The 15,597-nt window shown below is 50.5% G+C and overlaps 1 protein-coding gene across 4 annotated transcripts in view; it reads left to right on the forward strand.

The window, feature by feature from the left end:
• LOC140429571 (peptidyl-prolyl cis-trans isomerase FKBP8-like) overlaps positions 1-15,597 on the forward strand; it is an 85,613-nt gene that overhangs the window by 22,646 nt on the left and 47,370 nt on the right. Inside the window, exons 2-5 of one of the 4 annotated variants that reach the window (XM_072516762.1) lie at positions 11,563-11,790; positions 11,972-12,094; positions 14,939-15,030; positions 15,107-15,276. In XM_072516762.1, coding sequence (XP_072372863.1) covers positions 14,967-15,030; positions 15,107-15,276 — 234 coding nt within the window. In that variant the 5' untranslated portion in view covers positions 11,563-11,790; positions 11,972-12,094; positions 14,939-14,966. The remainder of the gene's footprint in view (positions 1-11,562; positions 11,791-11,971; positions 12,095-14,938; positions 15,031-15,106; positions 15,277-15,597) is intronic. The other 3 variants (XM_072516773.1, XM_072516781.1, XM_072516753.1) reach the window with 3 other exon arrangements.

Consider the following 15,597-nt stretch of genomic DNA (forward strand, 5'->3'; position numbering starts at 1 on the left):
CGAGCAAAGATCTTGGCCTCACGGATTGAGGCTGTGGTGTTGGGTGCTCTGAGGTACAGACGAACCAGCACGGTTGCGATTGGTACAACGCAGTTTTATTCCAACTAGTTATTTACACATCTGACTTGGTACTCAGCACGTGGTGACTGTGTGAGTGTCTTGTTAATGAGGTCCTGCTTTTGTCCTGTCTCCAGATCGACTGGCCAGCAGGTGTCGTGTTTCTTGTCTTATACTGTGTCTGCTCTTGTCTGTGATTGGCTGTCGTGTTATGTGTGCTAATTGGTCTGTTGGTCTGTCTATCATGATGTGTGTGTTGTGATGTGTGTTTGAATATCATGACATCCCCCCTTTTTTTACAAGATTATGTGCCTAAGTGGTTATAAATATAAATGTGTCCTGAGTGCAGCTAAAGGTGTGTGTGCATGATATTTACAGCATGTACATGTGGCGTAACTATATACAAGGGGCGATGTCAGGTGTGACATGCTAACGAGGTTGTACCATAACAAAAGAAGAAGAATGTTGAAATTTGGACCGATCAAACGAGGCCTGGAACGATAAAACAGTGTCATGTTACAATACAGTAGTTGCTAAAATGTGACGTGTGAACAATCTCATAAGTCCAGTCTAGTAGGTGGGCGACGAATTCGGGTTGACCGCCTCAAAGGTGGGTCGAGAACCACCGGCTGAGGTGCGAGCCTGGCTACGGACGGCGATAGAAGGGGCATGGTATATGGCAGCTCCACAAAGTCGCTATCAGGAACCAGTGGAGGACACGGCGTCTGTGTATGGTTCCGTTGCGAGCGTGGAAGTAGGCGAAGGGCTCGGCGATTGCGCCTACGCACGGATCCATCCGCCATGCGTACCAGGAACGAGCGGGGAGCCACGCGTCGGAGAACTTCGGCAGGTGCTGACCAGCCACCGTCTGGTAGGTGAATGCGGACGTTGTCTCCAGGGGCCAGGGAGGGAAGATCAGTTGCCCTTGTGTCGTACGATCTCTTCTGGCGATCGCGCTGCAGTTGCATCCTATGCAGTACCGGAGCATGGTCTATTGTTGGTGCCAGGATGGAAGGCACAGTGGTTCTGAGGGCGCGACCCATCAGCAGCTGTGCTGGCGAGAGACCCGTGGCTAGTGGGGCCGAGCGATAGGCCAGCAGGGTGAGGTAGAAGTCCGATCCGGCAGCAGCAGCCTTGCAGAGGAGCCGCTTGGCAATGTGAGCGCCCTTCTCCGCCTTTCCATTGGACTGGGGATGCAGAGGGCTGGACGTCACGTATGTGTGAAGCCATACGAGGCCGCAAAGGACGACCATTCATGGCTGGCAAAACAGGGCCCATTGTCCGACATGACAGTCATCGGAATGCCATGGCGAGCAAAGGTGTCTTTGCAGGCCCTGATGACAGCAGACGACGTGAGATCGTGCAGGCGTATGACTTCTGGGTAATTGGAGAAGTAGTCCACAATGATAACATAGTCCATGCCAAGCGCGTGAAATAGGTCGACACCCACCTTCGCCCAGGGGGACGTCACCAGCTCATGGGGCAGAAGCGTCTCAGGAGGTTGCGCCGGCTGAAACCTTTGGCAGGTTGTACAGTTGATCACCATGTTGGCAATATCGTCACTGATGCCCGGCCAGTATACCACCTCTCGGGCCCTCCGTCTGCACTTCTCGACCCCCAAGTGGCCTTCGTTTATTTGATCAAGAACCAGCTGGCGCATACTGTGCGGAATCACAATCCGGTCCAGCTTCAGAAGTATCCCATCAATGATGGCTAGGTCGTCTCGTACATTATAGAACTGCGGGCACTGCCCTTTGAACCATCCTCCCGTCATGTGGCGCATCACTCGCTGTAAAAGGGGGTCGGCCGCTGTCTCTCGGCGGATGCGGGCCAGACTGGAGTCGTCAGCCGGCAGATTTGCCGCTGTCAAGGCCACCTGTGCCTCGACCTGACATACGAACCCCTCCGCATCTGGCGGCGTGCTCACTGCTCTGGATAGGGCAACCACCACGATGAGGTCCTTCCCTGGAGTGTAGACCAGTTGGAAGTCCTACCTCCTGAGTTTAAGTAGGATGCGCTGGAGGCGAGGGGTCATCTCGTTCAGGTCCTTGTTTATTATGCTGACCAGGGGGCGGTGGTCAGTTTCGACCGTGAACCGTGGAAGACCATAGACGTAATCGTGGAACTTGTCTAAACCGGTTAGCAAGCCCAGGCATTCTTTTTTAGATTTGCGCGTAGCGCTGCTCTGTGGGGGTCATGGCCCGCGACGCATAGGCAACCGGGGCCCATGACGACGTGTCATCCCTCTGCAGGAGCACTGCTCCAATGCCGGATTGGCTGGCATCAGTTGAGATTTTGGTGGGACGAGACGTGTCGAAGAACGCCAACACTGGTGCCGTGGTGAGTTTGCGTTTGAGCTCCTCCCATTCCAGCTGGTGTGTGTGTTGCCACTGGAACTCTGTAGATTTTTTGACGAGGTGGCGCAGAGTCGTTGTGTGGGAGGCAAGGTTGGGAATGAATTTCCCTAGGAAGCTGACCATACCAAGGAAGCGTAGGACAGCCTTCTTGTCGGCCGGCTGCGGCATGGCTGTGATGGCGCAGCCTTGTCTGCATCCGGACGGACCCCTGACCGGGAGATATGGTCCCCCAGGAACTTCAATTCGGTCTGGCCAAAGGCGCACTTGGCTCGGTTGAGGCGCAGGCCGTTTTCCCGTATGCGGGCAAAAACGCGTTGGAGACGATGTATGTGCTCCTGCGGTGTGGTGGACCAGATGATGACATCGTCCACATATACGCGCACCCCTTCGATGCCTTCCATCATCTGCTCCATGATTCTGTGGAAGACCTCGGATGCCGAGATGATGCCAAATGGCATCCGGTTGTAGCAGAATCTGCCGAAAGGGGTGTTGAAGGTACATAGCTTTCGGCTGGACGGGTCCAGTTGGATCTGCCAAAATCCTTTAGAAGCATCCAGTTTCGTGAATATCTTCGCATGGGCCATTTCACTGGTGATCTCCTCCCGTTTGGGTATGGGATAATGTTCCCGCATAATGTTATTATTGAGGTCTTTGGGGTCTATACAGATGCGGAGCTCGCCAGAGGGCTTCTTGACACACACCATGGAGCTGACCCATGGCGTGGGCTCCGTGACCCTGGATAGGACCCCTTGGTCCTGGAGATCCTGCAGCTGCAGCTTGAGGCGGTCTTTAAGTGGCGCAGGAACCCTGCGAGGTGCGTGAACGACCAGGATGGCGTCCGGTTTGAGGCAAATTCGGTCGGTGTATGGCAGTGTTCCCATGCCTTCGAATGCCTCCTGGTTGTGGGCGAGGAGCGATTGGAGCTGTGCGTTGAACTCTGCATCCGGGAAGTCAGACGTGCCGTCTGGAGAGAGAGAGAGAATTCGTTGCACAAGGTGCAGAGCCTTACATGCCTGTGCGCCTAGCAGGGAGTCCTTCAATGAGCCAACTATCTCGAACGAGAGTGTGGCCGTGTGTGTTTTGTGTGTCACCTGGAGCTGGCAGGATCCCATGGCTGGGATAACGTTCCCGTTGTAGTCGACCATCTTGCACCGGGATGGCTGGATTGGTGGTCTGACCTTCATGGCATAGAATGCTGACCATGCTATGAGGTTGGCGGAGGCGCCAGTGTCCAGGCGGAAAGTGATCGGCGATCGGTTGACCGTCAGGGTGGCACTCCATTCATCGGCCGGATTGATGGTGTTGACCCGGTTCACATCAATGACCGCAACCCGGAAGGCGTCTTGGTCATCTGTGTCGTCGGTTTGGATGTCGTGATGTGGAGGCTGGATGGTCCGCACGTGTCTGCGAGGTTGTCGGAGATGTGGAAGATCCACAGGTTGAGCCGCTCGACAGTAGGCAGCGTAGTGGCCCATCTTGCCACAGTGAAGGCATTGTCGGGTTTTTGCAGGACATTGCCCTTTTAAATGTGCAGCTCCACAGTTGCCGCACGTCATGGCGTTCGTTATGCCACTGCGCATGCGCAGTTCGGCCTTGCGTCGGGCGTGCCTGCGCAGCAGGTCCCTCAGTGTTGGCGTAGGTTTTGGCGCGCACAAACGCGGGAGGCCTCAAAAAGCGCGCGACACGGCTGCCCTCGTCCGGGCCGCGGGCCGGGAGAAACTCGATTGCCTGGATGTGTTCGGCCTCGTGGGCGGCCTGGCTTGCCGATTCGGTCGCCTGAAATTGGGCATAGCGGCTGGTCGCATTTTCATGCAGGACACAGGCTTCAACTGCAGATGCTAAGGTCAGGCCTTTAATTTTTAGAAGCTGCTGGCGTAGGCCACTGGAGGCAACGCCAAAAACGATCTGGTCCCGGATCATGGACTCTGAGGTGGTGCCGTAACCGCAGGACTGCGCGAGTATGCGGAGGTGCGTCAGGAAGGGCTGAAAGAGCTCATCCTTACCTTGTAGGCGCTGCTGAAAGATATACCTCTCAAAGCTTTCATTGACCTCAACGTTGAAGGGCTGGTTGAGCTTGAGGAGGACCGTGTTATATTTAGATTTGTTCTCGCCTTCCGCGAACACCAAGGAGTTGTATACATCGATGGCGTGCTGACCTGCGGTAGTGAGGAGCATGGCAATCTTTGTTTCGTCCGAGGCGTCCTGTTTTTCGTTGGCTCGCATGAACAGTTCGAATCGCTGCTTGAAGAGCTTCCAATTGGTGCCCAGGTTCCCAGCGACTTGCAACGTCTGTGCTTTGTTGTGGGTGTCCATGGCTCAGGATGGCAGATTTGCCGGTAAGTATCGATTCACTCACTGGTACCATGTGGTGTTGGGTGCTCTGAGGTACAGACGAACCAACACGGTTGCGATTGGTACAACGCAGTTTTATTCCAACTAGTTATTTACACATCTGACTTGGTACTCAGCACGTGGTGACAGTATGAGTGTCTTGTTAATGAGGTCCTGCTTTTGTCCTGTCTCCAGGTCGACTGGCCAGCAGGTGTCGTGTTTCTTGTCTTATACTGTGTCTGCTCTTGTCTGTGATTGGCTGTCGTGTTATGTGTGCTAATTGGTCTGTTGGTCTGTCTATCATGATGTGTGTGTTGTGATGTGTTTTTGAATATCATAACAGAGGCCTGTGTGGCAGGGGTGATAGGGGGAGTGTTTGTAAAGGGGAGGCATCTGTCGGCTAACGTTAGGCATTTGTTGAACGTTATAATGATGCCCTTAGAGGGACAGAATGTGGAGGTGGCGGTCGCTATGGACGCGGAGAAGGTCTTTGATCGGGTAGAAGGCGAATAATTGTCGGAGGTACTGGGGCTGTTCTGGCAGGGGTTTGTGGATATGGTCTTGTTGTTGTATCGGGTGCTGGCAGTGAGTATAAGGATGAATGGGGTGAGTTTGGGGTATATCAGGTTGCATCATGGGACAAGGCAGGGATGCCCACTCTCCCCGTTGCTTTTGCCTTGGCGATAGAGGCATTGGCAATGGCGCTTAAGAGCGTCAAGGGGTTGGCAGGATATAGTGAAGAGGGAGGGCGGAGCACAGGGTCTCGCTATATGTGCCATTTAAGGTAGTGTGGGCGAGTTTCAGGTTCTGGGCATTCAGGTGGCACGGGGATGGGAGCAGTTACATAAATTGAATTTGGCATGGCTGGTGGAGCACATGAAGGGTGATTTTAAGAGGTGGGATGTGCTCCCTCTGTCATTGGCGGGGCGGGTGCCATCTGTGAAGATCACGGTTCTGCTGATGGTTTTATTCGTGTTCCAGAACCTTCCGATTTTTATTCCAATGGCTCTTTTTATTAAGATTAATGCATTGATTAAGGGGTTTGTGTGGGCGGGGAAAGTGGCCGAGAGATTCAGAGGGGGATGTCAGTGACATTCCAGCAGGCCCATAAACGATTGGAGGAGTCCCCGAGGCCAATACTGCAAGGGTGGCAACCAGAGTGGAGAACCTGGGTCACGACATCGAGGCTGTCCAAGGCCTAACTCAGTCGGGAGATATCCCTGGCTGAAGGCCTCGACAGCATGTCCCAGTTGCTGGTGCACGTTGATGGGGAGCTCTGCGGGAAGTTCCAGTCTCAGGTAGGCATTTCCGAGGCCCACAAGAGCATGTCCCGGTCGTTGGGGGAGGTCTCCCAGTCTCATGTGGGCGTAGCCGAGGCCCTGTGAGACATGTCCCACTCTCAGGTGGGCATTGCTGGGCACTGCGTAGCATGTCCCAGTCACTGAGGAGCATCACTGAGGGGGCCGACACTGTGCTGCAGACATTGGGGATCCCCAGGGTTGGCAGAGTCAGATGATGTGGAGCAACCGGAGCTCGATCCAGCTCCACCTTGCCCCGAGCTGAACCCCAGGACCCTGTGGGCACTGACTAGGAAGAAGCGGCACTGGGTGCCAACCCAGAGCCACCCTATGAGGTGACAACGGCGCCCACCAGCTCCCCCGAGATTCACCCCGCTGACAACTGCGCACCTCGAAGTCAGCACCGTGAACAGGGTGTCAGGGTGAGGCTTGTTCTTCCCAGTCAAGTGTGAATGGGGCCCTCTGGCCCCAGGGTCCCCAGAGGATGCCCGCCTGGGGCATCAAAGGCCACGGTACGTGGTAGGCATCTGGCTGCCTCCACTTCTGATGTGCATCCTGGGGACACGTCGCTGGCTGCCCCCTCTTGGTCCCTCATTCGACTGATAGGCGGCTGGGTCTCGGGGTGTGGGGAGGGGCCCTGAACATGAACTGCCGCCTTGAGTCTCTGTCGACGCTGCTGCCGCTGCCTTCTTCAGCATCTGGCCGCCTGACCTGCCAGTAGCACCATGGGGGCAGCTTCTGCAGGGTCCAAGATATCGTCCATTGCATGTGACATCTGTAAGGAATTGGGAGAAGGTGTGAGACTGTTAACCAGCGGTGTCTTCCAGCCCAGGACCTTCCATTCCCTCATTGCTTCCCCTTATACCCCAATTCTCACATTGCCCCTTCCTCCGCTCCGCCACCCCCTACCCCACATTCCCCGCCATCCGACATGCCCTGCCCACGCACTTCTGGACGTAGTCCTGCTCACCGGACCCCACACTCCGTACCACAGACAGCCGCCTTAAAGTTATCTGGACCGGGCACTAGTTCCCTCCCCGGTGCACATGCCCACCCTCTGGTTGCCGATATGGCTCCAGTGCTTGGTGCCCACCCTTGGGTGCTCGAATTTCGGCCGCTGTGTCCGTGGTCTTTCCTCCCTCAGTGTTCAGGCGCAGTGACCAAGCATCACGGTCTGATTGTGATACACGGCAGTAACTCCCACATGATACATGGCACGTCTACCCACGAGGATCCACTTGGGAGCTGTGAAGTGCTCACTTAACTATGATTGCTAATTCCCAATTAGCAGTAGCCTTCAGCTGTGTGGCCAGTGTCCTCTGTGGTCAGTGGGAATTGTGGGTGGTCGGTGGGGCAGGCGGAATTGGGTTGCCCCAGAACAGGAACACATGGTCCAGGTGTTGCCGCTGAGATGCCCATTTCCCCCCAGCCGAGGCTATGGGCAGCTGCCACCCCCCCCCCCCCCCCCCCAAAATGGGACCGTTCAATCACTGGAGGCCATTAGACAGGGGGTCACTCTCGTTGATTATAGGAAGATTGTGCTTAAGTGGCTCTCATTGGTTTCTCACTGCGCTACTGCGTGATCCTGATTTCGCCAATGGGGGCTGGCCAGTTGGATCGCAAACAGTTTGGCGCCCGCCGCGGTTCTCGATTTTCGCCTCCTGCGATTTAACGGCATCATCACGCTCTTGCTTAAGTGCCACGCAGCCATTAAATTGCACCCAGAGAATCAGTTATGATCATATTGAATGGCAGTTCCGGCTCAAAGGGCTGAATGGCCTACTCCTGTTCCTATTTTCTATGTTTCTGTTGTGTTGAAGAAGCCTCAGCGAGTTGCTGCAGTGCACCCTGTAGATAGTACACATAACAAACAAGGTGCGCTTGTGGCAGAGGAAATGAATGTTTAAGATGATGTAAGGGATGCCAATCAAGCAGGTTTCTTTATCCTGGAAAATGTCAAGCTCCTTGTGCATTGATCCTGAGTTGAGCTTCAAACACCACTTTCTAGCCAGCACTCTGATGCACGATCAATTACACAAAGACGAGAGTTGAATGCAACTGAGGCTTTATTATACTAAGATGTGTGGCCTCCTACAGCAGCTGGCAGAATGGATGCTGTATGGGGAGCACACATATTTATACTCCGCCTACTGGGTGGAGCCAGCAGGCAGGGAACTACCCCCATACCTGTGGTACAGAGCCTTACCACAAATCACCGAAGATATACATGTGGTGATTACCCCATTCACCCCCTGGTAAAATTGAGTCCAGCGGGGGTGGTGGAGAACGATATACAAGTACATGATTTAATTACAGAGAAAAAATGGAGTCCCGATCAAGTTACAAGTTCAGTCGGTCCGGAGCCTAGATCTGCCGTTGGGAGCGCCGCAGTGGTGGCGGCGATTCCGGTGTCGGTCTGGTCCTCGGTGACTCTGGGAGCGTGCCAAAATCCTCGTCATCCGCGGGCGTGGGCAGGAGGAGGACGGGTTGTCCTGGGGCGGGGGCTGCAGTGGAGTGCGCCGGGGAAGGGGAGGGTGGCGCTGGGTCGGAGGGGTGTGTGTATGTGTGGAACCAGCTGGTGCCAGGTCCCTGAGGGAGACAGTATCTTGGCGGCCGTCGGGGTCCGCTACGTAGGCGTACTGCGGGTTGGCATGGAGTAGCTGTACCCTTTCAACCAACGGGTCCGCCTTGTGGAGTCGTACGTGCTTATGGAGGAGTACGGGTCCTGGAGCTGCAAGCCAAGTAGGGAGCGACACCCCGGAGGTGGACTTCCTGGGGAAGGCAAAGAGACGTTCATGGGGTCTGTCATTAGTCGCAGTGCATAGGAGCGACCGAATGGAGTGCAGTGCGTCGGGGAGGACCTCCTGCCAGCAGGCGGCCGGGAGATTTCTGGACCGTAGGGCCAGCTGGACGGCCCTCCAGACCGTCCCATTCTCCCTCTCCACCTGCCCGTTTCCCCGGGGGTTATAGCTGGTCATCCTGCTCGAGGCGATACCCTTGTTGAGCAGGAACTGACGCAGCTCATCGCTCATGAATGAGGATCCCCTGTTGCTGTGGATATAGGCGGGGAAGCCAAACAGTGCGAAGATGGTGTTGAGGAATTTGATGACGGTGGCAGACTTCATATCAGGGCATGGGATGGCGAAGGGGAATCTGGAGTACTCATCGACCACACTGAGGAAGTATGTGTTACGATCGGTGGAGGGGAGGGGCCCTTTGAAGTTCAAAGGGGCGGGAGGCCTTCATCAGGCGCGCACAGTCTGGCTGGTAGAAATGCGGTTTGCACTCCGCACAGACCTGGCAGTCTCTGGTGATTGCCCTGACCTCCTCGACGGAGTAGGGCAGATTGCGGGCCTTGATGAAGTGGTACAAACGTGTGACTCCCGGGTGACAAAGGTTGTCGTGCAGAGTCCGGAGTCGGTCCACCTGTGCGCATGCACATGTACCTCGGGATAGAGCATCGGGGGGCTCGTTGAGCTTGCTGGGGCGATACAAAATCTCGTAGTTGTAGGTGGAGAGCTCGATCCGCCACCTCAAGATTTTATCGTTTTTGATCTTGCCCCGCTGTGTGTTAAACATGAAAGCTACCGACCGTTTGTCAGTGAGGAGAGTGAATCTCTTGCCGGCCAGCTAATGGCTCCAATGCCGCACAGCTTCAACGATGGCTTGGGCCTCTTTCTCGACGAGGAGTGCCGCATTTCGGAGGCACGGTGGGTTCATGAAAAGAATGCCACGGGCCTGCCTGCCTGGTTGAGGGTGGCGGCCAGAGCGACGTCTGATGCATCACTCTCGACTTGGAAGGGGAGCGTCCCGTCCACTGCATGCTTCGCGGCCTTGGCGATGTCGGCCTTAATACAGTTGAAGGCCTGGTGAGCCTCGGCCGTTAGGGGGAGAAAGAGTGGATTGGATGAGTGGGCGGGCCTTGTCCGCATAATTTGGGACCCACGGCACAGTAAGAAAAGAACCCCAGGCAACGTTTGAGGGCCTTGGGGCAATGGGGGAGGGGGAGTTCCATTAGGGGGCGCATGCGGTCGGGATCGGGCCCCAGAACTCAGTTCTGGACCACATAGCCGCGGATGGCTAAGCGGTTCGTACTGAACACGCACTTCTCCTTGTTATAAGTGAGGTTGAGGAGAATGGCAGTGCGGAGGAATTTGGCAAGGTTGGCGTCATGGTCCTGCTGATCGTGGCCGCAGATGGTGACATTGTCAAGGTACGGGAAAGTGGCCCACAGCCCGTACTGGTCGACCATTCGGTCCATTTCCCGTTGGAAAACCGAGACCCCGTTGGTGACGCCGAAAGGAACCCTGAGAAAGTGGTAAAGGCGCCCATCTACCTCGAAGGCAGTGTATGGGCGGTCCGCCTTACGGATGGGAAGCTGGTGATAGGCAGATTTAAGGTCCACAGTTGAGAAGATCCGGTACTGTGCAATCTGATTGACCATATCCGGAATTGGGTTTGGTGCAGACCTGATGTGAGCTTCGAAACAGGCTAACCAATGTTCAAAGTCCTTCTTAGCGTTGCCTGATTGCGGATCCAGCTTCAGGCGATCCGGCTTGATGCGGAGGTCCATCTTCTGAAAACTTTAGTGTAATAAATTGATGCGCGATCAATTACACAAAGACAAGAGTTGAATGCAACTGAGGCTTTATTATACGAAGATGTGTGGCCTCCTACAGCAGCTGGCGAAGTGGGGAGCACACATATTTATACTCCGCCTACTGGGCGGAGCCAGCAGGCAGGGAACCACCTCCGTACCTGTAGTACAGGGCCTTACCACAAATCACCTAATATATACATCAGTGGTGACTACCACACACTCGGACTACCCATTTTCACCTCCACACTGTTGCTTGTACCTTATCTTCGGCACACCAGAAATTTTATCATGTCTAGGTTTGATTAGTCCAATGCTTTCCAAGTTCTATAATTCAGAGTTTGAAACTTGGCCAAAATTCTCATATTTTACCCATCTCTATGTCTGCCTTCCCTAAATACCCGGATCGAATAGCCTTCACTGCCTCATTAACCGCTATCACAATAATTCCAAATTATGCCCCTTGTCAATGAGAGTTTCTTGGCCTCATCTCTCCCTGCCTCTGGATCCTCTTTCAAGTGTCATTGAAACTTTCAACTCTGGCTTTTGAATTCACTCTTTCTTCATCAACTATATCCACATCATGATTTGGAAATTCTCTCTAAATCATTCCACCTGGGAAATCTTCTCAGTAAACCATTGGAGCAAATCATCTGGGAGGCAAAATTTCTTGAAGTTGTATTTGGATAATATGACGAGAGGCCGGCGGATTGTTTTTGTATTTGAAGTTCAAGCGACATGGTCTGAAAGACCTCCTTCAAACTTGCTACATTCTTGCTAAGTAAAATCATTGTGCTCTCAAGTGGCAATTATGAATTCTGATGTAATGCTCAGAAATAAATTTCACAAATTTCCATTTAATGCAAGACTATTGCAAATTTTAAAGTGAATTACTTAACTAGGTTTTTTCAATCTTCCTCAGGCTTTGAAGTATAAAGTAAGGGTGAACTTACGAAAACCTCATGATATTGTGCCCAGGAAGGAAAGTGATAGTTGTCGATACCTGACCCACCTCAGGTGACTGCCGTTAGTGTTCCTCTCGATCTGAATTCCTCTAGGAAGCCATACTCAACTGGAAGCTCGTAACCACCAATGCTATGATCTGTCAATGAGTCCTCGCTTTTCAGAGCATGATTCCATTACTACTGATGTAATGTATCCAATTTATGCGTTTTTCTCTGACAGAAAAAAAAATAACATACTAATTTTTGGGGGCTAGCACAAAAAAGGTTGTATGATCTTTGAAATTTGTGTGGTTTAGAGGGAATTTCTCTGCTGATGTGCTGTTATACTCAAAACTGTTGAAATAATATCTAGTCTTTTCTTTTTAGTTTAATATCCTTTGTGATGATCAAATAATTTGTTTGATGGTGCATGCTGGTGAAATCATAGGATGAAGTGGTTTGGAGACTTTTCTGAAGCTGTTGGAGGTGAAGAATTCCTCAGTGTGTAGGGTTAGTGAAATCCTGATCCTCTTCTTTTTCAAGGTGCTTTAAGTTGTCTATGCCTAACATGGAGAAAGAAACTCGGCCGATGATGTGAATGATCTGTATGTGCATACAGTGTTGAAATGATAGTCACTGATGAAACACACATAAGACAATCACGGCTGTTATTTCGGTGCTGATTATCCATATGTTTCCTCTCTGCATTGCCTATGATGTTTTAAAAACTTATTTTTGTCTCACTGAATAGCATCATACGTAGTAGTCAGGCAGTGGTCTGACCAATGCAGTTTATAGATTGCTCATGAATTTCTTGGCTTTTATTCTATTATTTTGTTGATAGATAACATATTACCCTGGGTTAGACACTGAGTGTCAAGTATATTAAGACTCCGACTTCTCTTTCAAATTCATCCTTGACTATTTTAACACCATTCAAACTTCATCCATTTATCATTCCTCTGTACAGTATTTCATAAACTTAGAACCATAGAAAGGTTACTGCACAGAAGGAGGCCCATCTTGTTATTGCCTGCCTTAGGACACCCAGGTGCACTTTCTAATCCCACCTTCCTGCATCCGGTCCATAGCCCTCTAGTTTACAGCACTTAAGTTGCATATCCAGGTTCTTCATTAAAGAGTTTAGGGTCTCTGCCTCCACCACCAACTCGGCAGCGAATTCTGGACACCCACTACCTTCTACATAAAAAAGTTCTTCCTTATGTCCCCTCTACATCGTCTGCCACTTATCTTGAATCTATGTCCCCTGTTTCTGGAATTCTCCTCAAAGGTAAATCATTTTAACCATTTTAAAAATAAATTTAGAGTAACAATTATTTTTTTCCAATTCAGGGTCAATTTAGCATAGCCAATCCACCTATCTTTGGGTTGTTGGGATGAGACCCATGCCGACATGGGGAGAATGTGCAAACTCCATTTGGACAGTGACCCGGGAAACAATTTTATCATGTCCAACCTATCTCTTCCCCTCATAATTTTGTACACCTCGATCAAGTCACCCCTCAGGCTTCTTTGTTCCAAGGAAAATACCCCAACCTATCCAATCTCTCCTCATAGCTGCACTTTTCTAGCCCTGGCAACATTCTTGTAAACCTCCTCTGCACTCTCTCCAGAGCAATTACGTCCTTCCTGTAATGTGGATTACGTCCTTCTTGTAACTGCATTAAATTTAGTCTTCAATATATTTTGTCCAACTTATTTTGTCAATTATGAGGTACATCACTGACTCCACTGTCTGTCTTAGTTTATTGTCTGCAAATTTGCTGAATTTACAATGAGTTTCAGAATTCAAGCCATTGTTGCAAATTAGAAGCAGCAGTGGTTCCAACACCAATTCCTGGAACGCTACGCTTACTTCCCCAACTGATGTGCACATTGTAGGGCAGCACGGTAGCACAGTGGTTAGCACTGTTGCTTCACAGCACCAGCGTTCCAGGTTCGATTCCCGGCTTGGGTCACTGACTGTGCGGAGTCTGCACGTTCTCCCCGTGTCTGCATGGGTTTCCTCTGGGTGCTCCGGTTTCCTCCCACAAGTCCCGAAAGACGTGTTGTTAGGTAGTTTGGACATTCTGAATTCTCCCTCCGTGTACCCGAACAGGCGCTGGAATGTGGCGACTAGGGGCTTTTCACAGTGACTTCATTGCAATGTTAATGTAAGCCTACTTGTGACATTAAAGATTATTATTATATATTATTTTCTGGCTTTCTACCAATTTCTAATCTGTTCTACAATTTACTCTAAATTCCTACAACCTTCAGCTTAATTTATGCACTTTCACATGAAGTTTTGTCAAGTGTCTTCTCAAAGTTCTGATGCTTTCAATATATTGTCCCCTCATTTCCTAAAAATTGACCCTTTTAAAATTGTATATTTGGATCCTAGTCTTTGATATCTCTGAATTCAAATCATGGTGACCTTTGGTGATTCCACGGCCACTATTCCCAAAGAATGCCATGCATGGATTCCATTCTTTATACATTGGCTGGGTTACGTACAAATCAATTTAGACATGGGGAGAATGTGCAAACTCCACACGGACAGTGTCCCGGGGCCGGGATCAAACCCGGGTCTTTAACGCCGTGAGGCAATAGTGCTAACCACTGTGCCGCCTACACGGACGAATCCAAGCTCAGCTGAGCACTGCTTTCATCGCTTTACTGTCTCCCTGGTTGCATAAAACAATCATGCTTTATATTTACCAACACTATTTCTAATCTGCTTGAGTTTTCCAATTTGCTTTCATTCATTGACAACACCTGCTTGACTTTGACAATGACTTATGCAACATTAACAAAGTGCTCTCATTGATCAGAATTATCATTTTTTCCCCCTTTCAGTTGTCCAAATTGGGATGAAGTCTATTGAGTTTTTGAGTGAGGAATATATGTTAACCAGACTCCAAAGAATCAGTGTTACCATATTTGTGTCATACAATGTGAAGATGTTAGTTATTAAGACTTTCAATGATTTTTCATCACTGGAAAAGCAAATACCAAAATTCAGGAGGTGGTTCAATCCCTATTCTGCATCCCATCCCATGTAGATACTGGTAAAATATGGCATCTCTCCTTGTCACTGTTACAACATTTCAAAGTAACCCAGAATTCACAAACTCTTCTCATGAAAACAAGAATTAAGGTGACTCTTAAATCACGATGTTGAATTTCCAGTGTGCAACAGGCCAAAGTGACTAGTGAAGTATGTGTTGAGGCTGTTGTAGTATGTACTGCACAGATCCAAGGTAGCACTGCTCTTTTTGTGAACACCCATTTGCAGCATGTGAGATTTTAAAAACCTAATTTTTAACATAAGTCTCTATGTGGGCCCGACAGAGCTGTGACAGTTAGAACATTCTGTGGCATGGAGCATGAACTTCTCGCCTGCGATTCAGTGCAATACCTTGAAGGCTGGATTGATGTGCTAGGTATGTACAACAAGCAATATTGTCAAGACAATGGAGTTAAATATATCAAAGTATGACAGGAAACTTGTTTCTTTAGGGAACGGCCTACTGAAGAAAACAACTCTCAAATCCAGTGACAACCAACCTGTCAACCCACAAAATGGCCAAAATGTTAAAATCTGGACAAGGATATTGCTTGAAAATAGGAAAAACGTTGAACCCCCTAAATATCTTAGCTTCACAATAGGTAGTGGTGATGTTTGTCAGGTATGTGAAAGTTAAATTAGCAAATGAAAGGAAATTAACAATATTGGTTTAAATTCAATGTATATTTAACGTGGAGCAGTGTTAACATAATTTAAATTAAATTGCTATACTGTACATTGTTATGCTCGTTTGACGTCTCAAAGCGCTGCGAATCTCGCGAGATTCAGTGGCCTTGTCGCATCACCAGGCCGGGCACGATGAGGCCGGTAGTCTCGGGTTACAAGGTCAGCCATTTAAAACTGAGATGATTAAAAATTTCTTCGTTCAAATGGTTGAGAATTTTGGAATCCTTTATCCAGAAGAGGACTATGGATATTGCAT

Source organism: Scyliorhinus torazame, chromosome 1 (genome assembly GCF_047496885.1).
Source record: "Scyliorhinus torazame isolate Kashiwa2021f chromosome 1, sScyTor2.1, whole genome shotgun sequence".
Classification (NCBI taxonomy): Eukaryota; Metazoa; Chordata; class Chondrichthyes; order Carcharhiniformes; family Scyliorhinidae; genus Scyliorhinus; species Scyliorhinus torazame.